The 23,418-nt window shown below is 48.0% G+C and overlaps 1 protein-coding gene across 1 annotated transcript; it reads left to right on the forward strand.

The window, feature by feature from the left end:
• The first annotated feature begins 248 nt into the window (after positions 1–248).
• Positions 249–23,201, forward strand: LOC119462204 (uncharacterized). The gene is made up of 7 exons (XM_049672875.1): positions 249–406; positions 2,040–2,849; positions 17,149–17,282; positions 18,582–18,690; positions 20,970–21,704; positions 21,750–22,598; positions 23,063–23,201. Exons 1-7 carry the CDS (start codon positions 370–372, stop codon positions 23,110–23,112), a joined length of 2,724 nt encoding a protein of 907 aa, XP_049528832.1. The 5' UTR covers positions 249–369; the 3' UTR covers positions 23,113–23,201.
• The last annotated feature ends 217 nt before the right edge of the window (positions 23,202–23,418 follow it).

Raw genomic sequence — 23,418 nt, forward strand, 5'->3', positions numbered from 1 at the left:
CACGGAAATCGTCGCGGCTCCACAATAGCTACAGAGCAGAGAAGGAGCCAGCAAACAATTTCTCATGCAGCTGCCACCGCCGGCTCGTTTTACGCAGAGCAGAACTCTAATGCTAAGAGCAGCAAAAAAAAATCAATAGATTTTTCTCTTTTTAATTTCTTTTCGCGCCGGACTTTCTGAGCAGGATTGTTGAAGAAACAATGCCTCGCTGTGCTCAACCCGGCGCCCTGCCCACGACCAACGACATCCGCATCACCGCCAGCCCGAGAGCAGGGGGTACAAAAGGCGCCGCTGCGCTCTTGACAAACCACCTTTCCCGAGCGGCAGCAGAAACATACATCGGCAGGAGGTCGCATCGCCAAAGCAACCATGAAGCTCTTCGTCGCTGTCGCCCTCATCTCCCTGGGTAATTTTGCCGAGTTTACTCCCGTCGCGCCTTCGGTAGCTCCGCCGAAACCTTAAGCCAAATCTTTGTAAAGCGAAGGCACTCGAAGCGGACTCTCGCTTTAGCGTAATGCCCTGAGAAGCTGTAATCGTCTTCCGCCTCCTCTGAACGCTCTGAAGCTTCTGGGAAGCAAACGTTTTGGGGTGCAGTTCAGTAATTCAGTATATCTTACTCTAAACTTTTATAAAGTAATACAGCCTCTATAGAAATCTCGCGTAATGTTTCAATGATAATACTGACGACGTCGAATTATGAACTGCAGCCGAAACGATTAAGCAGGCAATGGTTTTACGCCAACCATAGTCATGTCCGCCGCGCCGGGAAAGCAATTCCTAGGATGGTCAGATGAACATTTTTTCAGCTGCGTGTTTACGAATTGCAATCGTATCGACCGTTTAAAAGCCAATTTGAAGAGCGAGCTTGTTTTTAAATGTTTATTACAGCTAGGAATACGGGCATGCTGCACTTTCAGGATTCTTACCTTGTCGTGATCAGAAAGTCTGCCGATGTGCTGAAGACTTATCTATTTTAGTGTACTCCGTATGACAGACCAGCATGTGAGAAAAGCACGTTACGCACATATCCATCCACGCACAATGTGAGTGCAGGCTCAGCGCCATCTGTTTAGAACTCCTTATCACTTGGGACTCGGACATCGTTGTGGCGTGCATGTTCAAGCCATGTCGCTCATTCCCAAATTGAAAACTATGCACACCAACTACACATATGTCGCCGTAGTTTGCTGAGGCACATTCAGTACCACTTAAATTATCACAATGTGACAATGACTAAGCATTTAAACGTCGCTTTTATATAGCTTCGTGTCTCTTGGAACTCATTCAACGTCAGTAAAATTTTCGACGTGTCGTTGTCCTTTCTTAGAGGAACCTGCACATAAGCAGGACTGGCACCTCATACCCACTGATCATTTTTCGCGTTTGACACAACTGTCGCTGTAACCAGAAGAAAGCAAAAAAAAACGAAGAAATACTTGCAGCATACATATGTGTCACGTAGACATAAGGACAAGTCAGCAGCATTGCATCTTATGAAAGCAAATACTAACGGAGGTGACAGTGCGATCTCAGCTCTTAGTTCCGTATAACTACAACGGATTTGAATATTCTATGGGTGAAGTTTTGTTACTTTAGGTAATGAAACGACCTAACTTCAAAAACTAGCACAGACCGTTTCACTTGTACCAAATGCAGTCGGCATATATCGTTACGTTGAGTGCGTGTGAACAGGTTGGAAACTGAATGAAAGGCAGACTCCGCAATAGATCGCGTGCGCATGGATCTTCCATCGTTTCTAAACAAGAGTAAAATAAGGTTTAGTTTCCTAATTGATATCATTTACAATTATGAAGTGTTACTTGCGTGAAAGCTACTTGCGGACAACGACAGAGATCCGAAAAAAAAATGTTACTTTACGAAGTGTAGATGTCAGCCCAACAGTTGCTGTTCCCTACCTTTCAAGGTAGAGCGTATACTCAGCTTTTCAGCTTCAAAACGTCCACTCGCGTTTCTTTAACCTTATTTGACCCAGTACCGTAGCGAATAAACTGTTTCTATGTCGTGTCACCATATTTCAGGCATCCACGCTGAGGCTTTCTACCCTGGCCTTCTCGGCTCTGGTCTCTACGGCTCCGGCTTCGGCGGTGCTGGTCTGTACGGCGGAGGCTTCGGCTCTGGCCTCTACGGAGGTGGCCTTCTCGGCTCTGGTCTCTCTGGCCTCTACGGCGGTGGTCTCGGCTCTGGTCTTTCTGGCCTCTACGGCGGTGGTCTTCTGGGCTCTGGGCTTTCTGGCCTTTACGGCGGTGGACTATTGGGCTCTGGTCTTTCTGGCCTCTACGGCACCGGCCTGGGCAGCACTCGTCTGCTCGGCCTGGGTGGTCTCGGCGGTTTGAGCGGTCTGAGCGGTCTCGGCTACCCTGGTCTTTTTGGTTCCCGCTACGGAGGATTGCTGGGAGGCTTCGGTAGCCCACTTGGAGGTCTGAGCTCTCTCGGTGGCTGGAGCCCCTATGGAAGCCTGAGCTCATTCGGAGGCTTTGGAAGCCCCTTCGGTGGCTTTGGCAGTACCTTCGGCGGATACGGCTCATTTTCTGCTGGACTTGGAGCCCCGAGGAAATTCCCCGGCGACCTCCGCCTCATCACTGAGCCCACCTCCCGCCTTCCCCTTAACGAGGCTGTCTATATTGGTGTAGTGCGCCAGCGTCTGGTGCCGGCCCCCTACCCAGTCCCACGCCCAGTCCCAGTTCCACGCCCAGTCCCGGTCCCACAGCCATTCCCAGTTGACGTACCAGTCCCACAACCATTCCCAGTCCCAGTGCCAAAACCAGAGCCAATCCACACCGTCACTGAAGTGACCAACACCGCAGTCGTCGAGCCTGTCACAACCGCAGGTACGTCATAACATACGCGACACGGCTCATTACAAGTCTTCTTGCCTTTATACCTCGTGCCTCGTGCCGGAACAACGCTGTGATATTAAAATTGTTTGGGACTCTTCTAGACATGACGCGCTAACAACGAATACTTTCACCTTTAACCTCGTCTCTGCTTTCGCCAGCTCATTAACACAAGGGTCCCAGTTCTTATTTGATGTCGAAAGGAGCCAAAAATGGTCCTACATTCTTCGTCGGAATTGCAAGCACCCCGGAAGAATAACTGAATGCAGCAACTGGTAATAAAAAGAGGGTGGCCGGCGAAAAGTTATCAACGCCAAATAATGCTATATACTAGGCAGACAAAAATCTTCTCTGAAGGACCTACTGGCGTGCGTTCCAACTAATACGTGTCACTCGCTGTGTAAGATCTGCGTATCGCTAGCCGCATCAATCTCCACAATAGCTTCTCATGCTGGCGCATGGCCTTCAGCTAATGTCACACATCAAAGCTCCAGCCGCATCGCATCAGCACTCGAAAGTTCTTTGTTTTTTCTCACCTATGTATTTTTCCAGGTGCAAATTTACTGTATTTTATTTCTCGCACTGTGAATCTCCCTTGATGCTATCGCTCTATTGTCGTGTCGCTTTACTTGATTTGGCGCGCAGTGTTGGCATGGCGTACTAATTTGTTTTTCGTATATTCAATTCACTTACAGTGGTACACCAGCGCGCACCCGAAGTCACCAACCAAGTACAGACACACGTCCCACTTTAAGCGCCTTCCGCAAGACAATATTTCTTCGGATTAGTCAACACAGTCACCTGAAGCAAATGTATCTAAAATAAAAGTATATCTGCTTGAATTCACTGTCTGTAATTACGTTCTTGTTTCCTTCACTCAAACGACTAGAGGCATTGCTGCCCTTGCAAGGTCAAGGAGCAATAGATACATCCTTTTAGCAAGTTTACCACAAAAGTAATAAAATCATAACTTTTGCTAAGCCAATAGCTTGACCAATTATTAGTTAAATATATTGCTAGACAATATATTTTCTCCTCACATTATCTATTGCCGACGTAGCTTCTGCATGACCCATGTACCGACAATTGTTTCTCCTTAAATCATTTCATAACACAATCCCACGCAGGTCAGGACACCTAATAGTAAGGTGAAGAACGTATAATCATTTTTACGAACATCCGTGGTCGCAGTAGCCTTCCCATTCAAGAAAACATTTCGATTAGTCAGTTGAACTGCATGATTGTGTGGATTTTTAATCAACTGCATATTTAATCGAATTTTGGGGTTTTACATGCCAAAACCATGATATGATTATCAGGCACCTACACGGCACATGGACGTTCTTGCACGTCGCCCCCATTAAAATGCGACCACCTTGGTGGAGGTTTGATCCCGCTACCACGTGCTTAGTAACGCAACGCCAAATCCACTAAGCAACCGTGGCGGGTAGTTGAATAAACTATATTTTCTTGGCGTCATTGCAAAAGCTCTGTCATGAAGTGTAAATTCCGGTCATTTAAATAGAGTTGCTGCGACTCCTAGTGCTCCTTTCTGAATAATTAGCGCCAGCGGGTTTGCTAGCCAATTCTGTGAACTACACAAGATCTTTTTTCGCGTTACCAATCAATTTTTTTTATTTATCTGCCCCATTATTAGTGACCAGTGAGCTCATACTGTAAACGCAAGACAGAACCACCGTAATTGCCTGCCAAAAAACAGGGCTGCATTCTTTTAAAGCATTGTCCACGTTCAGGGGCGTAGCCAGGGGAGGGGGGGGAGGGTTCAAACCCTACCCCCCCCCCCCTTACCCACCCTTCGTTCTCGTCACTTCGCGCTGTCATAATTCAAGCAACTGGTGCTACTATCACAATTTCATTCCTGAGAGCTTCCGTTTGGGTTGGTAATTTACAGCGAATCATGTCTGCATATGGAAAAAACTGTCACTGTGTTTGTCAAGGCTTTGACACTCTGAGGTTTTGGGCGAGAATGTGGCGGCCGCATTCTGAAGCAACAAATGCGGCAGCCGCATTTTAGATGAAGGCGAAAATGCTCGAGGCCCGTTTACTTAGATTTAGGTGCACGTTGAAGACTCCAGGTGGTCGAAATTTCCGGTTTACATTTCCGCCGTTTCCCTTCAGGTGCCGGTTAGGCGGCGCTGGCGCAGCATCCATCTGCGCGCGAAACGTCTCTTGTTTGCGATTAAGCCCCTACGGAAGGCTGGTAGTTACTGTTGTGTTGTTGAATCCCAAACCAGCAATTACGGAAGGCTGGTAGTTGCTGTTGTGTTGTGGAATCCCAAACCAGCAATGTACACACGAAGGGGTTGATGCCAGCAGTGAAATTCCACCGACTCGCAACAGAATGCACGAAACAGACAGCCGACAATCATGGATTACTGCTGTGCGCAGTACAGCGTGAGTAAACTCTTGTTGCAGGCGCTGACAGTTCCCGTCGGAGTTCACGCGTCCTGAGAAATTGATTACGTGCACTATGCACTGAACAAGACCGGAGTTCATTCCTGCATCACTAGTACACCAATCAGTCGAGATTCTGTGAGGTACAAGGCCACTTCCTGTTTGCACCGGCCTAAGTGAAGCATAAATGAGTTGCGCGCACTACTTAAAATGTGTACACATGCCGTATCTATGCTGTGCAGTGAAATATTCTGCACAATTCTGAATCTGTTGACGTAAAGGCAAATGACAGCTGCACGCTGGCACACAGCGGAAGACACAGCGGCCCATGCACTTGCCGCAAGAAATGCAACCCTCTCGTATGAGGGAGCAGGGCGACGAAAGCTTCGAAAAAAAAAGCATTGCGCGTTTTTGCGCGTATTTAAGTTTTCTAGCGCAAAGACGCAGCAAACAAGCTATTGCTGTGGGAGTAGGTATAGCCGGGTCACATCTGCATTTTCACGTGTATAGCCGTCCTTGACTTGTGAAACTCACTTCGCCCCGACGAGGACGACGCCAACTACGCTTAACGGAGATTAACAACTAATGACGTCTCCGATCGGGCGGGTCGTCTCAATGATGCGCTTTCGAAGACTGTTCCATTCAGTGGCGCGATGAGATACCGTTGCTCCAAACGCCCACTGTACCTGTCGTACTTAATGTAATTTACTGAGCTTACATTACTTTTTGACTGAATTTCTTCACACGCAAACGCGAGGGAGGGGGGGTCCCATGTCTTTGACATACATGTATAGAGTCTGCTTAAACTACCGATATTTATTATCAATCACGTCCCGTAGAGGAAAACACACTCTGAGAGTGGCGCAATCACAGCGTGTATACCGGACACCGCAGAATATAATGTCATATTACGAACGAAGGTGCCATTCTTATCACCGCGAGGAAGTTGTCCCCTTAAAAAATAATCGTGTATGCCACATTTATGTGTGAATCGGGGATAGGCTGAACTTCCTCTGATGTTTACTGAAATGTATTTGCATTAATTGTCGTTCTTCACTTCATGTAGCACAACCCACCATACTTAATGCACGCCTCCGGCCCCATTTAATTCCCTCCAATTCTCTCTTCACAGTTGACTGCTTTCGCTGGCGGCTTCACTTCCCTGTAGACTTATTCAATCTCCTGGTGACGACTTCTTCACTTGTTGCAACTTTTTCTTTTAGTCTGTACGGGTAGCTACCGAACGGCACATATTCATCGAGGGGGACTGGCCGACAATGTTCGCATACCCATCTCCCCATGTCCAGTGGCATGTGGAGAGCCTGGCTCGAATATTTTCGAGCCAGGGATCTTTGAATATGCTATCGCGTTCCACTCTTAAAGGCGAAGCCTAAGCGTCCTCCAATTCTGATGGTGTTCTTTCTGGCTGTACTTTGGTTCTAGGCAACATTGAGGGGAACGTTGAAAACCGAGCCTTTCTAAATTTCAATGTTAAGCAGTAATGCAACATTATTCAATAGAATGCTGTGGTTTCTCGCAGAAGTAATGCCAGCCTCTCCAAAATAATCTAGCTGCAAAAAAATGGATTACGCTGTGTGCCACAGCTGATTTTAGCATTCAGCTTAAGCTAAAAATTGAAAAAAAAAATTGAATTCAGTGACAGTTTTTTTTTTTCAGTTCTCGCTGCGCTGTATATATGTTGTCTCTTTTACTGTACACAATATTCTCACATTGTAGTGACGGTAGCAAAACTGTAAATCACGAAGGTAACTTTTTATTGGCCGAACCTGTGCCCACAAAAGCATCTGACACTCGAAGCACAACGATAGCGGCGAGCACAGTCGGCGATCGTGAAAAATCTGGTCAGCGGGTCAAGCGCGTCGGCTTTTATATAAGAATCGGCGAAGGTTCTCGCGCAATCGCTGGTGCCCGCATACCTTCCAGAAAGTCCTACACAATTCGCGTCGCGCACACAATCAGATGACGCAAGCTTCAGTGACAATAAACAACGGATAGAACCATCGATAACATTCACGAAACTTCCTATACATGCAGGCACGTCCTGCCTGGCGCGATAAGATTTACCATTTGGTATCCGGTGAAAAGCGGTCACCGAAGAAATGTGCTGCCTGTTCTTCTCTGTCACCATGCTTTTCTGTGTGGCATTTTGATTTTCTTTTTTTTTTTACATTGTTCCTTTAAAGAGCGAATGTGGGTTTCTAATATATAATTATATATATATTAGAAAAATTTAATCTCCGCTTTCCGCGTGGTTCTTGTCGGTTCTTGTCGGTCCGATTCTTGTCGGTCGGCATTTTCACTATTTCATCCGTTCAACATGCCTCCTCGCAAAGTGGTCCATGATCCTCGCATTATGACCACGATTGGCTGGTTTTGAGCAGTGCACGTAAGAAAGTCATACAATCGAGCGAAAGGAATCACTATATTCTACCGGCCCAGAATTATTCGACCCTCGTCCCAAGCCCACGTCCGCCCCAATTGTCCAAACATCACTAGTGTGTTCATCGACAGCATTGGGACTGAACGAAAAACGGTAGTCGTCGTTAGTTGCCTTCCTCGTGCTCGTGCAGACTGATGCAGTTGCCGCGGTAGTTCAGTGGCTGCGTTGCGCTGCGGAGCTTGATGACGCGGGTTCGATTGTAGTGGCCGCATTTCGATAGAACTGAAATGCAAAAACGTTCGTGTACTTAGACTTTAAGTGCACGTTAAAAAATCCCAAGTGGTCAAAATTATTCCGGAGTCCCACTACGGCGTGCCTCATAATCAGATCAGGGTGTTCGCATGTAAACGATAGCGCGATTATACTCTTTTTTTTTATCCTTATCTTTCGTACCCTTTCTCCTTCCCCAGTGCAGCGTCGCCTAGGGGTTGGTTACTCTGGTTAACCTGCCTGCTTTTCCTCTCTTATTTAAGGTGACAACTCTTAACTCTCTTTCGATTAACCTATCAGCTTCCCATCTCTATCAGGGCACAGAAGGCTCGCGATCGTTTTAGTCAGCAGCCAGCCTTGCTTATGCCTGTGCCAGTTAAGGGTAATGTGAGACAAAATATTGAAGTTACTGGGTAACTTCGGGCGTTGCAGGTATTTACTTAATGCTCGTTTTTTATTGTCCTGCGTAATACAAGGCACGTGCAAGGTTTTCCGATTTCCTCGGCTAACTGAATGCGACACGTAGCTTATATTTAGCGGGGATAGGCGTCACGTTATGAGTAATGCACAAGCACACTTGAAAGTGTGTGGCAATTTCATGCATTTACAGTAATTAACTGATGCAATCAATCCCGAGTGTTACAAGTGTTTTCCAAACGGCATAGTATAATTACTCGCTGCCCTCAGAGAACTTGATCGATTAGTCAGTTCTCATTGGATGAATATGTGGAGAACGGCATTTCTGATATCCATGCAAAGTTTAAAGTGCAATGGATAATTACGGTTCTTGCACAAAAAGAAGCCGAAGTTTCGACCGAAAGGTTAAGCGTTGATCGCAATAGCAAATTAGTGTACAGCTATACGAAGTAAGGATAGTAGTTTTATCGGCCGCATAAACATGTGAACATAAGCATACTAACTAAATGAACAAGCATGGTGTCACGCGCGCACAAGAAAACGTGAACACATCTCACTCGATGACCGCGGAAACTTGCTGTCAAAACGCGGGAATGAGGAAGCGCGGCAGCAGTACCGAGCGAATTGACATTCGTGCAGCGTCTCGCATCAACGCGAACTAAGCCGCGAAAACACAGCGCACGCCGGACTGTCCCCCCGACGCATATGTCTTTCAAGAGACAGGGGCCCGGGCGGGCGCGCGCGGCCGCCCGGAGTAGAATGCGATCCCCCCTCTCTTCCTTCCCCCGGAACCTTGCGGACCGAGAGGACGAACGCGGGCGCCCTGGCCACCCCCCCCCCCTTAGTAAAACGCCCCCCTCCCTCCAGCCGGAGCTATGCGGCCTGAGCGGGCGCGCGCGGCCACCCGTGCTTCCCCGAAGTAGAACGTCCCCCCCTCCCTCCCTACCCTCCCCCGGAGCGCTGCGCGTGACGGAAGACGGCGCGCTTCCTTCCCGCTTTCCTCCCTTGCGAGCGCGAGATTGAGCCGCGATCGCCGGCTCAACCTCGCACGCTATCACTCGCACATACAGCATACGGCGCGAGGCGACGATTTTATCACGCTTGGACTTCATACGGAACGGCGACGGTAGAAATGCGCCTGGAGTGTCCATATAATTGCTGTCGCAATAAAATTACTTACTCGATCATGTGCTCACATGCTTTTTACGGGCGTTATCGGCAATGATTCCCAGTTTCCAGCGACAACCAAATGTGGCACCACATTTCCACTTTCAAGTAAAGTGTTAGGGGTGATTTGCTATAGAGTTCATGCTATAATAAAAGCCTTCGAAGTAAATTGTTTACTCAAGTGCTACAATTCGTTATACACGTGCTTTACGAACCACGTAAAATGTTCGCGTACTGTCATGGGAGCACTGAGATTGCACTAGCTGCCTATACTTGATGAAAATTGTTGGCACGCTGTGTCTGATGTACACGCGATATTTATTATTGCACCGCCCGAGAGCGTTGTACAAGCGCCACACGCATGTTTTCCTTGAGTCCTGCGAAGACCAAATGTCACCCAAAATGAACATTCGTAGCAAAGAAGAGCCATGTTCTAGGGCACGTCCGAGCAAAGCTTTACAGCGCGTTGCTGAATTACGGTCATTTAAAAAATATATCCATGTATATACAACTGCTTAAAAAACGAAGCTTCGAAATAAATTGTGCTGTGAGTCTTAAACGTCGCAAAAGTCTGCTGTGTGTTTTGTAGTATTGCTTAAAGAAGAAAACTTTTTCCCGCAGCACTTACGAAAACAAACCACTGTTATTTTAAATTTCACAACGTTTCTGCACTACTCCGTGGTTTCTTTTTTTTTTCGTTTTTCATTTTTTTTTAGCCCGGCATCTTGTATAAGGGAGAGAGCAACGCCGGAGCGCTCTCGGCAGCCCTTATCCAACGCCTTCTAGATAACACGACGCCGGTGCACTTCCGTCCATGAAGTCTTGCCCTTGCCCGACTGCCATAGAATCTAATGGGGACGCTCCCGAGCATCGCTATCAGTCAAATTACGTCCCAGCAGCATGGCCTTCGTTGCTAGTATGGCCTCTGCATTCGCCTCAAGTGTGCCTTACTATTCCAGGCATAAAGAAGAAGGCACAAATGCGCGAGCGGCATTGAAGCAGGCAGCCTTATTGCTAGTACATGAGGGCCACAGTGACCGTTTACATGTTTGCACCGATGGGTCTGTCATGCACTCCAGTTCAGTATGTCTTTGTTATGCACTCCAGTTCAGTACTGCAGCTGCAGTATTTGTCCCAGCCAAATCTACAGTGATAAAATTCAGGACATCGCACCTGACATCAACGACATCTGTCGAACTTGCAGCTCTCCGTGTAGCAATTCAATTGATCGATCAGGAAACGCCCCAGAAATGGTCCACCTTCTGCGATTCCAAGACCGCCCTCCAGAGTTTGTTCTCTGTCTTACGCCATGGACCCCACGAACGACTTGTCGCGGACATGCGATAATTTTACCATCGGGCAGTTGAGAAAGGACATGAGATCGTATTTCAATGGTTGTCAAGTCATTGTGGTATCCTTGGGAAACGAGCAAGCAGACGCACCCGCTCGATCTTCACATACTAGTGCCGATTGCGTTGCTATCCTGATGTCAAGAACAGACGCAGTGGCAAAGCTCCGTGCGTTTGCTCGCGAGTTTACGTAGGCCCAATGGAATTCGGCAAACTATAAAAACCAGCGCCTTTGTTCCCTGGATCCTCATCTGAAGCTCTGCCTTCCACGTGGCTTATCACGAAGGGAGGTAACTTTCATTTGTCACCTATGGCTTGGAGTAGCTTTTTTTATTATTATTAATGGGCTGCTGAGCACGAAGCCGCGGGATCGAATCCCGGCCACGGCGGCCGCATTTCGATGGGGGCGGAATGCGAAAACACCCGTGTACTTAGATTTAGGTGGACGTTAAAGAACCCCACGTAGTCCAAATTTCCGGAGTCCCCCACTACGGCGTGCCTCATAATCAGATCGTGGTTTTGGCACGTAAAACCCCATAATTTAGCTTTTATTAATGCCTACTCTTACTTCATCGGAATGACAAACAAGTCCATATTGTGAAGTTTGTGGGTGCAAGGAGATGATAGCGCACCTTCTGTGTGGTTGTCATCGTTTCAATGCACAAAGAAAAGACCTCAACACCACGCTCGACAAGATTTACAACCGTCCCCTCACAGAAGCCAGAATTCGTGGACCCTGGTCCCAGCCGACGTCGGAATGAACTGCGTTGTGCTTTAAAAAAAACGGCACTCATTAAAAAACTATAAAATGTGAAAACTGATGAGTTAGTTTTTTTATCTTCTCTTTTTTTAACACGAAAGTGTTTTATGCCGGGGTCCACCAAGACTTCACTGACGTATTTCCGTCACGGAAATACGTCAGTGAATACGTCAGTGAATTTCCGTCACGGAAATACGTCATAGAACATAATACAAAGAAAGAAACCAGAAGAAAAAGTTCCACAAACATGCAAAATTTGGAAATCGAACCCACGACCTCTCGGTCCGCGACGATAGATCGCCGAGCGTTTAACCCATTGCGCCACAAACGCATTTGCAGAGAGCTACACAGACGCGCCTTATATATCTAACACTCCTCCGTGTACCCGCGCTCTTGCTCGGGGCGGTGCCGCCGCCTACGAGCAGAAAAGAGAAGTACTGCATTATGACACTAACGCGCACCGACAGTGAACGCTTCGGTGGTCTCAGCACTACGACGCCTCGATGCCAGCATTCGAAGGGACGCTGGCATCAAGAAGCACTACCAACGCCACCTAGGTGGCGTTCACCGTACTCAGCACAGCGGAGCGTGGCCTCCGCAATTAGCTCTGATCTCTTTTTCTTATACTTTTCTGCCCTTACCTCATGCCCCAGTGCAGAGTAGCCAACCAGACACTTAATCTGATTAACATCTCTGCCTTTCACCTCTAGTTTTCGCTCTCTCCCGAGTAAGCCGTGGTGGTTTTGACCTCACCGCTTTCGTCACACCGGGCTTGGAAATGGAAATTTTGGTCCAAGTAGCATGACGTCATAAAACACGTTCCCTTATCGCCCACCACCGCCGCCCTCTCTCGTTCTCGCATCGGCAGGGGAGGGATCCGGACTGCTGGAGAAGAGAAGAGCAGTCAGCTTCCACTGCCGCCGCCTGTGCAGCTGGAAACTAGACACATACAACGAATCGTTTCATATAGCCGCCTTTACTAACGCTGCAGGTGTTCTGGTGAATAGCTATTAGAAAAGCAGCACTAATTAACACGTACACAGGCTAAGAATACAGGACGAGGCTCAGTGGGTCGGACGCCCGGCCCGGTTGCGGAAGGTGCGTGGTTCATCCCCACTGCCGGACGCTCACCGGTGTAAAGACAGATACAAGCAACCACATGGCGAAGCGCCCGGTTTTCCAGCGGTGCGTTGCTCGGAAGAGGTTCGTACAGACCGCTACGCTTGCTGTGCAAGAACGAAAATGAACAAAACCCCAAACTACTCAAAAAGTATTGCTGCCGGTTCCATTCCTACAGTTTCCCATCAAGTGGGAGTCCTTTCCAAGCGTTGATTTCCCGTATTGACCGAGCCCATGGCGGATAGAGCGCTTGTACCTGTTTTACTGGTAGGTACACTGGGGCAGCTCTCGTTTTCCTCCCACAGCCGCGAGTGATGCTCTACTAGGTTTGACAAGAGGTGCCCAGAGACCTCGCAGATTATATGGGGCCCCTTTCGAGATGTTAAAACTCCACAACTAGCCGAGCACCCGGCCGGGAAACATCTCTACCCATTATTAAAACCAGTGGCTTCCCGGCAGTACCAAGATTTAAACCAAGTACCAACCTCATAGGAAGCGGATGCTCTACCTCGAGGCCACCGCTGCTGTTAAGAGCCGGTCCCATGCTGGCAATTTCCGAACAAATGGGTGTTCTTTCTAAGCGTTGAGGTATCCGTAAAACGGCCGAACACCAAGCCGGGAAGCCCACTTGTACCTATTTTACCGTTAGGAATCCGGTAAAATAGAGATACATCTCAATCTCTATAGGGCCTCCTTTCGAAATGACAACCCTTTATGAAAAGGCCGAGTTGGGGCACATCTCTACCCATTAGAAAAAAAAACAATCGTTTCCCGGCGGCACTCGAATTCGATCCGAGTACCTCCCGCATAGGAGGCAGATGCTCGACTATTCCACTACCGTTGCGGTTCAATAAGTATATGAGCCGTCAAATGGTATCCCCCCTACCTTACACGGTTCAGTCAGGGCCGGGCACCGTTCCAAGGACACTTTGCTGCTCACACTGGGCTCAGCACCACATGCCGGCCTTCAGAGCCAGAACCCAGGCCCGGGTCGTTAGCCAGAGCTCCACATCCGGTACCCATTTACGTTGGGTCATCGTCAGACCGAAGTCCTCCCATCGAGCGTGACGGCCCACACTACAGCTGCAACCTCGTTGGTCGTGTTCTGGGACACCCACATGCTCGAAATGGCGGGGGGATAACTCCCAAAATGTCCCCCGTAAAGGGCAGCTGGGCCAGGTGCCGAGGCGTCCTCGAGCTTGGATATTCCACTGTGCACCAGACATCAGGCTAAGAAATCATCTCTCCTTTCATCTAAATTTAAAGCAGCTAGGTTGGCCTCCGGTCCAGACGCAACAAAGCCTACCGCATCAGTGACAAGATGACTCAGCCCTGTTTCACCGTGATAGTCACCTTGTGGTACTATCCCCATAACCAAAGGTTTGGTTTCGCTTGCTCGCCCTCTTAGCTACCTTAACAATGTTGCCCATGGTACCCACGAAAGGGGGCATTAGACACAGGTGCCACTGTCTTGATCATGGGCTTGGATTACGCGAGAGCGCTACCTCTCACAGCGAACTTACCTGTGACCTGAATGGAACGCTTTGCACCACAGCGCGAGACATTCCCAGATGCGGCCTGTGGGAAAGTCACTCGTGCAGCCTCGTTGGGCTGCAGTAATGTGGCTGTTTAGGCTTGTTGGTACAACATATATTTGGGAATAGCAGCCTTCAGGGAATATCAGGGAGCTCCTGGCGAAGCAGGGCTCAGTCATCTTGTCACTGATGCGGTAGGCTTTGTTGCGTCTGGACCGGAGGCCAACCTAGCTGCTTTAAATTTAGATGAAGGGAGAGACGATTTCCCAGCCTGAAGTCCGGTGCACAGTGTAATATCCAAGCTCGAGGACACCTCGGCACCTGGCCCAGCTGTCCTTTACGGGGGACATCCCCCTGCCAATTCGAGCACGTGAGTGTCCCAGAACACGACCAATATTTGGGAAAGCACAGAAGAAACGAGACGACAGACGAGCGCTAACTTCAAACAAACAGCTTTGCTGTCGGCGACCCCAGTTTTTACTTGTAACTCATCACATTGCACATGCGCAATTCGCACCCTTTCTTACGCTGGATGACGGGAGCTCGCAACTTGACCCGGCTTCTGAAGTTGAGCCCGTCCTGACAGAGGATTCTAGACGTCCCTCGCTTCTCAGTCCTTTAGCCATCATTACGGTGGTTGTGTCGGCCTCCTGCTTGAATTACAGGGAGGCGCAACTATCTTCGAACTTAAGCCCCAGCCGTGGCATATTGTTACATGCTTAATGCACACGTGCACGGCCTCCAATAGAGTGGATTACAGAGAGCCGCAGCACACTGCAGCGTCAGCGTATCTCCTAACCTGGGTACACGGCTTACGCAACCCACCGTGATGCCTCGCAAGAACAAGTCCCAGTGGTAGAGATCCACCTGTGACTGGACCAACCACCAGCGCTCCACTTCGATTACAGGAGCACGCTTCTGCCACCCGGAGCATGTGCTTGAAGATTGGGTAGCAAAAGTAGAGGAGATGTACCTAAGCGAGAATGGTTTCAGCTATATAAAAACTACAGAAGAACTCAACATTATTCTAAAGCTTGTTTCCTGGGGATGCGCTGGCGCATGTCACCCCTTTCTTATATTATACTCCCGATATGTGATGGCTTTCATATATTAATAAATTAAAGCCTTGCTGAGGTAAGTAGTAGAAGCTTTTTTGTTCAACGTAGCGCTAGATTCTTTCTTGCTACCAACTTCAGTGCATTTCAGTTCTCTCGAAACATTTCAGTGATGTAGCAGCCCGTTTTACCAATGCAGGACTCGCCTCATCACAACCGAATGTCATAATTGGTCTCATTGGCACAACGTGCTAGCTGGGCAACACGTCACTTGTTTGCATTTAACTTCTACCGTTTGAGCGAACGTGCGAACTCTGAAATTCCAGAAGCTTTTCCTGCGGAAAAAAATATCAGAAAACAATACCGCTGGACGGGAAACACTCATGCTGACATAAGAAAAGTAACTTTGTACCCCATTGTCCACTGCGCCATAGAATGCAGAGAGTAAGTGTGCCACAAGCATTCGCAGTTACCCGAGCTCCAATTGAATGCCCCTTCATTCAGGCTCCACCTGTCTAAAAAAACGTGCAGGAAAATATGGCTTCTCTGTTTAGTAGAAATAACATTTCGCGGCAAGCCTTTTCCTATATGTACAGTATTCATAACAAGCGTTCACTGTGTTCGATTATTTATCTGCAGTTAGAAACCGTACCCCGTTATCGTCGAATGCAACACAAACAGTGCCTGCCTGAAACAGGAATGTCGAGGAAGTATGTGTTGTCACCGAGTAATTTGTTCGATACGGGTAAACATTGGTGGAAATGATCTATAGGAAATAACAACGAAGGCGAATCCTTGTTTATTTCTTTTATGGGCATGAACTCGCTTGCATGAATAAACTTATTACCATGGACGTAAGTGAGGCTAATAAAACACCACTCAATAAAAATGATAACTTGACAGGAAATATGGCGAGAAATGAGTGAGGAAATATGGTGAGAAAATATGGTACCACATTGCCAGAATGAACTCGCCCGGTGACTCGGAAAAGCAGCGTTAACTACTACAGACAAGTGCCGTGGATGATGAGCATTCTGTTTTTCAGCGTATTCCACAGCCCGCCGACAAAATTTAAATGTAAATTAATTCAATTCTATGGTTTTACTACCAAAGCAACGATAGGATCATGAGGCACGCCACAGCGGGGCACAGTGGATCAATTTTTACCACCTGGGGTTCTTTAACGTGCACCCGACGCACGTGGCACGAGCATTCCTGCATTTCGCCCACATCGAAATGTAGCCGCCGCTGTCGGGAATCGAACCGGCAACCTCATGCTTAGCAGCCCAATGCTATAGCCGCTAAGCCACTGTGGCGGTTCAGCACCCCGACAGTCATGTTAACGAATGGCTCCGCAATCATTGACAAGTCGGCAAAATTGTATATTCTTGCCGCAGGCTTTACAGCAAAGAAGCAGCGTTCCCATTGCTTGAAATTGATAGCGAAAAATTCGGAGAATAATGCAAGTTGATGCTAGGGAAGCAAAATAACATGAGTCAGGGATAGAAGTTATTAAATAATAACTACATGTGATAACCATCATGCTTCAGAGTGAAATGGATATCTGATGCAAAGCCATTTTAGTGCGGGGACAATGGCGTTCGAGTGCTCCACGTCTTCACTCAGGTTGGCATCATGGAAATGACTTGTCCTCTTTTTTTCCCTTCGGCAAATCTGTTTCACAACTACGAATATTCGTTTGGGGTGCCCAGCGTTATAGCAACGTCTGACGCCTTTACAAATACTTCACTAGATCGAATGCGTTTATGTTTGTTCGCATGAGCCACGCCGATTTCGGTGGACAGCGAGCATCCTAGACAAAGAAGCATACGCGACCATTGGGAGCCTGCAATTAGCACAAAGTTATATTAGGATAGCCTTGGGGCAGCCCATCCTCGACCGGACTGACCTGGAGACTCAATTGAGCCTCCTCGACCAGGTCCAGTGCATTTCGCCACGATTTCACAGTGGACAGTGAGCATTCGAGTCAAGGAAGGATACGCGACAATCGGGAGCCTGCAATTAGTACAAAATTATGTTAGGTATCCTTGGGGCCGCCATCCTCGCCCGGACTGACCTGGAGACTCAATTGCGCCTCCTCGACCAGGTACAGTGCGTGGCGGTGGCCACTGGTGTCCTGGACTGAGGACCCGCCCTCCGGCCCAAATAAAGTTATTTCTCGCTCTCTGATGGGAATACACTTGTTTCCGACTGCCACGCACACTGTGGGATTCGTTTCTGTTCCTAGTGTTCAAGCGCAATAAATCCTAAATGTGTGCAATGTCATCAATTCAGTGATGTGCCGCACGCACTGTGCTTAATACGACGAAGCAACGAGTGCAGTGAGCGAAAAAGAAATGCTTTAGAACGTGGGTTCCATTTGGCGTCATCCAACACACTTGTACGGGCTCATCTCTCATTGCCCGGTGCATGGCGAACTGATGCTTTCGTGTTTGTATAGTCGTACCTACATCTGCATCACGAATTTTCGCTTCGCACAGACACGGAACTGCATTCTGTAGACACTAAATGAATTTGTAATGGTTCATGGACACTCCAGCCTCAATTAATAGTTTGCTTGAAATGGCCTCACTCGTGAATTATTCGGCTTGTTTCTGTTCCGGTTGTTAGATTCGTTATTTATGATGGCTAAAAATCTATTAGAAGTCTACTGGCGTGCTTTGCGAATCAATGTAATTCTTTCCTTTTTTTTCCGAGACAGTGGTAGAAAAAAAAAAGAAGAGAAAAGCCTCACTCCGAAGCACGCATGTGCGCAAAGCACCACTTTTACCCTCATCGATTACAGCCCAGTCGTAGGAAAAATGAGAAATTGCTGACGCGAACAGTACGGAAACCAACAAGATATGAGCGCGTTGCGAAAAAGTGCAAAAAAAATTATTTGCTCGTGCGGCATTGTTTGGCTCACGAATGTTCTCTGCGGCACAATAGCTTCGGCGCAGTGCGAAGCCAGGGAACAATTTCTTATAGAGCTGCCAGGGGAATATCCAGTAAGATAGCTGGAAAAAAGGGTACTCAATGCAAAAGTGCTACACGAAAAGCCAATCGGTAGCTTTCCTTTTTCTTTTTTCTTTTTCTCGCCTTCATGCCTTACGCGAGAGCGCACTGGATTGTTACAGAAACAATGCCCTTGTGGCGCCTAGCTTAACTTCCTGCCCCCGACCAAAGACCGCCCCATCCTCAAAAATACGACGACACTGGATATAAAAGGCACAGCTAGGTCCTTCGGAGACCACCTTACTCCGGCGACAGTCAAACACATCCCTGCAGGAGGTCGCCTAACTGCGCCAACATGAAGCTCTTCAGTGCTGTCGCACTCCTATCCCTGGGTAAGACGGCTTTGATCGCTGTTAGTGCCAGAAACTGCGCACATCAGATCTCCAGCCTTACGGCTATAAGTGAAACGTCATGCAAGTTCTAGGAGCTTAGAGCAATTTTCGGACCAATGGCGGGCACAATGCCAAAAGCTCCAAGTTTGGTTGTTTCGCCAAGCAATCGGGCCCAACATTTCTAAAAGTTATTTTTCCAAATTGCGCCGGCCTCGCTATAGCGCTCAATTTTCTTCGCTTTCGTGCAATTGTCTACGTAGAGTCGCTTAGAGATACCAAGCTAAAGGTATACCGACGTGTTTTCGGGGTGTTCGACTATGCAGGCCCTTAAAGCAGCGGCGTAGCCAAGCTAAACGTGTACTGAGCTCTCGCAATTAAGACTTTCAGAACCATCAGGAAGCGTTAGCTAGATCCTTTTTCTTTTGGTTTGAACCTTTATTTACGACATCTTTTTTTTTTTTAGTATCCTCATATTTTCGCTCTTTTGTGGACATCTAACGTTTCTAAAATTGCGTACGCCCTTGCGATAAGCAGTCTCACATTCACTTGGCTATAGACAGAAATGCACTGTCCCGAAGGCCAAGAAAGGAATGAAGGAAAGAACATGAGTAAATAAGACCACTTGACGATATAATTCTTATCTAGGGGAACATGAAGACGCTACTAAATAGAATAATTCTGCGCCACGAACGCTTGCCTTGGTATAGTGCCGCATATGCAAGGGAAGGTCCTTCCGGCTCATGAAGGTTCATGACATCAATGCTTGAATTTTGTGCCGAAATCGACAAATGCTCGAGATAAAATGTGCAATTTCGTCCCCATTTTACGATTCAAAGCGACGGATAGTGAAGAAAGAAAGCGCGATTACAGGTGGCCTGCTCTTTTTGCTTAAGCCCTGCACCTTACGTTTTATATAATCCCACCAGAAACAACAGCTTTCTTTATGATCAAGCACCGTGGCAACCTGAGCGAAATTAGGGAAATAACAAGGCACATTATACGGTCAGAAACCTTGCTTGAGCGAGAAGATCAGTCACCGCGGCTCTAAGTAAAAAAAAAAAAGCTTCTTCCGACACAAGAATTTGCTACCAGAAACTTGTGACAGCTCTTCCCTTCACGAGTAAGCCATCCACGCGTATTACGCATATGCAATATTTTGCTTCTTACGATGGAACCTTGCAGTAGCGTTTAGCGGTTAGCCGTCATCCCTGCATATTCCTCGTAGGGAAACAAAGCTCGCGCGAAATAATTTCTTATCAAGGAGTCAGTGGCCTAAATACAAAGCTATCAAGTATTTTTTGTTCATGCGTCTTAACTATCCTTGAGGAACGCTATGTGAGTATAATTTGCAGCGCTCCTTAATGACATCAAATGATGTCGCTCATTATATATGCAACTTAATGGATGAGACATTTAGGCTGCTTGAATTCGATAAGTTATGCTGTCTTTAGATACTTACACGTGACTGGACATTAAAGATAGACGAACTCTTTATTATTTCTTGTTTTAGGGTGAACTCTTACATTCGACTTAAAGAAGTTACTCTCTGGCGTGGTTAGCTAGCTTCGCGTATTGGTTTTATTACACAGCAAACACATTTTTATGAACTGCATTTATTAACGCCTGTACTGTCCTCTTCTCTGTGTATTGTATTTTGATTGCGCTAATCCATAACTTGCTGCACCACAAGTTCCAATAAATACAAGTAAATATAACTCCGCGTACAATTGTAAAGCGAAAAAATATTACTAAAATGTACCTATGGTACAGGTTCATGAAATGCTCTTATGAACAGTTTGGGTGCGATAATGCAAAATTTGAAATAATGGCACGCTTCAGACACTTTATTTAAAATTTCCAAGACAGGGACCACATGTGAACATGTTGAAGGTTAGTACAAAGGTTTAATACTAAAAAGGAAATGTACTCGACTTTGCAAAGCTCATGGGACGCCAGTTACCGAATAAATTATTTGCACACTGCAAACAACTTCAACGCTGTAGTAGCGTACATTATCAATTCCTACATATGCTTTCGATTGTTCGCTTTCACTTTGACCATTGCCAATCATTTTGAGATTTGTCATTGCTTGTTTAATATAATTTCAACGAGCAGAAGCCGTCTGCTCGTCGTCGTACAGGTAGGTGCTCATATGCACTCTAGCGCGACGTAAGCGCAAATAATGGTTTAAATGAATTTCCGAAAAGTAGGGTGCACGTGAATTTTAGTCATACAATCCGGCACACACTAAAGTGATTTCTTTGCCGTTTACTCCTCAGCCATTCCGGCGTGCCTTGGTGCCGGCATCAAGTCGATCGTCACAGGCGGCGCTGCCCTTCCCGGAACAGTAGGCGCGGCTACCTTGAGTTCTCTACCCTCCGTCACTACTCTCACCGATGGCGTGAGTGGCGTCGGCTCCACCCCGAGTGTGGTCAGTTCCGTGGTCAGCCCTAGCGTCTCCACGGTCGGCGGAGGCCTCACAGGTGGACTCACCAGCGGTTCCCTCGGAAGCTGGCCTGGATCCTACAGTGGAGTTTTGGGCGGTCTCTCTGGTTCTTACCCTGGATACCTCGGTGGGCTCGGTGGCGGCTACTGGGGAGGCTACCCGGGCTCTCTTGGTGGTTCTCTTGGCGGTTACTATGGCTCTTATCCTGGCTTCCTTGGTGGATTCGGCCGCGGACTCTATGGTAGTTATCCCGGCTACTTCGGTGGATCTCTAGGCGGTCTTTACGGGTCCTACCCCGGCTACCTCGGTGGATCTCTGGGTGGTCTTTACGGATCCTACCCCGGCAGCTTCGGCAGATCTCTGAGTGGTCTCTTCGGATCCTACCCCGGTAGCTTCGGCGGATCTCTGGGTGGTCTCTACGGGTCCTACCCCGGTTACCTTGGTGGATCTCTGGGTGGTCTTTACGGATCCTACCCCGGCAGCTTCGGCAGATCTCTGAGTGGTCTCTTCGGATCCTACCCCGGTAGCTTCGGCGGATCTCTGGGTGGTCTCTACGGGTCCTACCCCGGTTACCTTGGTGGATCTCTGGGTGGTCTCTACGGATCCTACCCAGGCAGCTTCGGAGGATCTCTCGGTGGCCTGTTTGGATCCTACCCCGGCCGCTTCGGCGGATCTCTTGGTGGTCTCTTCGGATCCTACCCCGGCCGCTTCGGTGGATCTCTGGGTGGTCTCTTCGGATCCTACCCCGGTAGCTTCGGCGGATCTCTGAGCGGTCTCTACGGATCCTACCCCGGCCGCTTCGGTGGATCTCTGGGTGGCCTCTTCGGATCCTACCCCGGTAGCTTCGGCGGATCTCTGGGTGGCCTCTACGGTTCCTACCCTGGCAGCTTCGGCGGATCTCTGGGTGGCCTCTACGGTTCCTACCCTGGCAGCTTCGGCGGATCTCTGGGTGGCCTCTACGGATCCTACCCCGGAAGCTATGGCGGATCTTTCGGTGGACTCTTCGGACCCTACCCCGGCCTTGCCCATGGTCCTATTTCCAGCCTCTTCGGAAGAGGAGCCTATCCTGGTTTCTATGGAGCTACCTCACTGAACCTCCTTGGCCCCCGTCACTTTGGCGTGTTCGGACGATTCCCGCCCCCACCCGGCCTCGGCGCCGTTGAGCGCAGGGGACAATTCAACCCATACCCCGCTGACATCCGCGTCACCTCTGACCCTGTAACTGGCCACCCCATGGTCCAGGGTGTCTACTATGGCCTCCTGCGCGAACGCATCGTGCCTGTGCCAGTCCCGGTTCCACAGGACGTCCCATACCCAGTACCATACCCAGTACCGCAGCCATACCCAGTCCAACGGCCAATCCCTCACCCAGTCCCATACCCTGTTGCACAGCCAGTGCCAGTCCACACTAATACCGAAGTGCACAAGACCGACGTCGTGGCCAAGACCGAGCGTGGCCCAGGTACGTTATGACGCTGCCTACATAACGTGACCTCTCTTGGTAGTTAAGGCTCAGCAGAACTAATTCAGTTTGAAGTGGCACGTATTCTACTCTACCAGTACACGTAGGTCATGTACACGATAAAAGAATATCCTTAATTCGCATATTTTAATGATGTTAACAACACTCCATAGTAAGGCAGGAGTATACATGAAGAATTTGAATGATTAAAGGGGGGCGAGTGGAGATGGGATCCAGTCAAGAGTAGCTATGCACTTGTTTAACAATGACGAAGATATAAGGTATTTTCTAAAAGATGCTGTCATTGGAAACTACTTTAAGACATTCGCAGGGCGATCCATACACAACTAGCTGATGGTAGCTGCGTCTTTCTGCTCTCCAATACATACTGTCACCGCCTTTTGCTGCTCTGAGCAAAAAAAAAAACTAATTCTCAAGTTTTTCCATTCTTTTTTCATTTTCAGTTCTCCTCGACCAAGCCATCACTGACGTCCGATCAAACCGAGTCAACTAAACATCCTCCGAAGACCAAGGCACTTTAGTTCACTCAACAGATCGGCTATCAACTATGTATTTGAAATAAACCAAATTCTATCTCATGAAGCTGAGCGTTGCCCCTCTGAATTATGCGTGCTTAAGCCGCACAGCGGTCCTGGGATAAATTTCTAAACGGATAATGTCATATACTATAACCCATGCTGACCTTCTGGTACACATGAACTACCAACCCTACGAGAAGTAATAATCGTATTATTAAAGGTTTTCCGGAAGTAGACCATCAAATGTATGCCGAGTGTGAAAAAATTGAGGGATTTCTTTT

The sequence above is a fragment of the Dermacentor silvarum genome, chromosome 8 (assembly GCF_013339745.2).
Source record: "Dermacentor silvarum isolate Dsil-2018 chromosome 8, BIME_Dsil_1.4, whole genome shotgun sequence".
NCBI lineage: Eukaryota > Metazoa > Arthropoda > Arachnida > Ixodida > Ixodidae > Dermacentor > Dermacentor silvarum.

Bases quoted from the DNA above. Each gene is read 5' to 3' on its own strand.
- LOC119462204 (XM_049672875.1), top strand. From the start codon at position 370: ATGAAGCTCTTCGTCGCTGTCGCCCTCATCTCCCTGG. The intron at 2,850-17,148 runs GTACGTCATAAC...TTCGGTGGACAG, and splicing joins CGAGCCTGTCACAACCGCAG to CGAGCATCCTAGACAAAGAA. The intron at 22,599-23,062 runs GTACGTTATGAC...TTTCATTTTCAG, and splicing joins CAAGACCGAGCGTGGCCCAG to TTCTCCTCGACCAAGCCATC.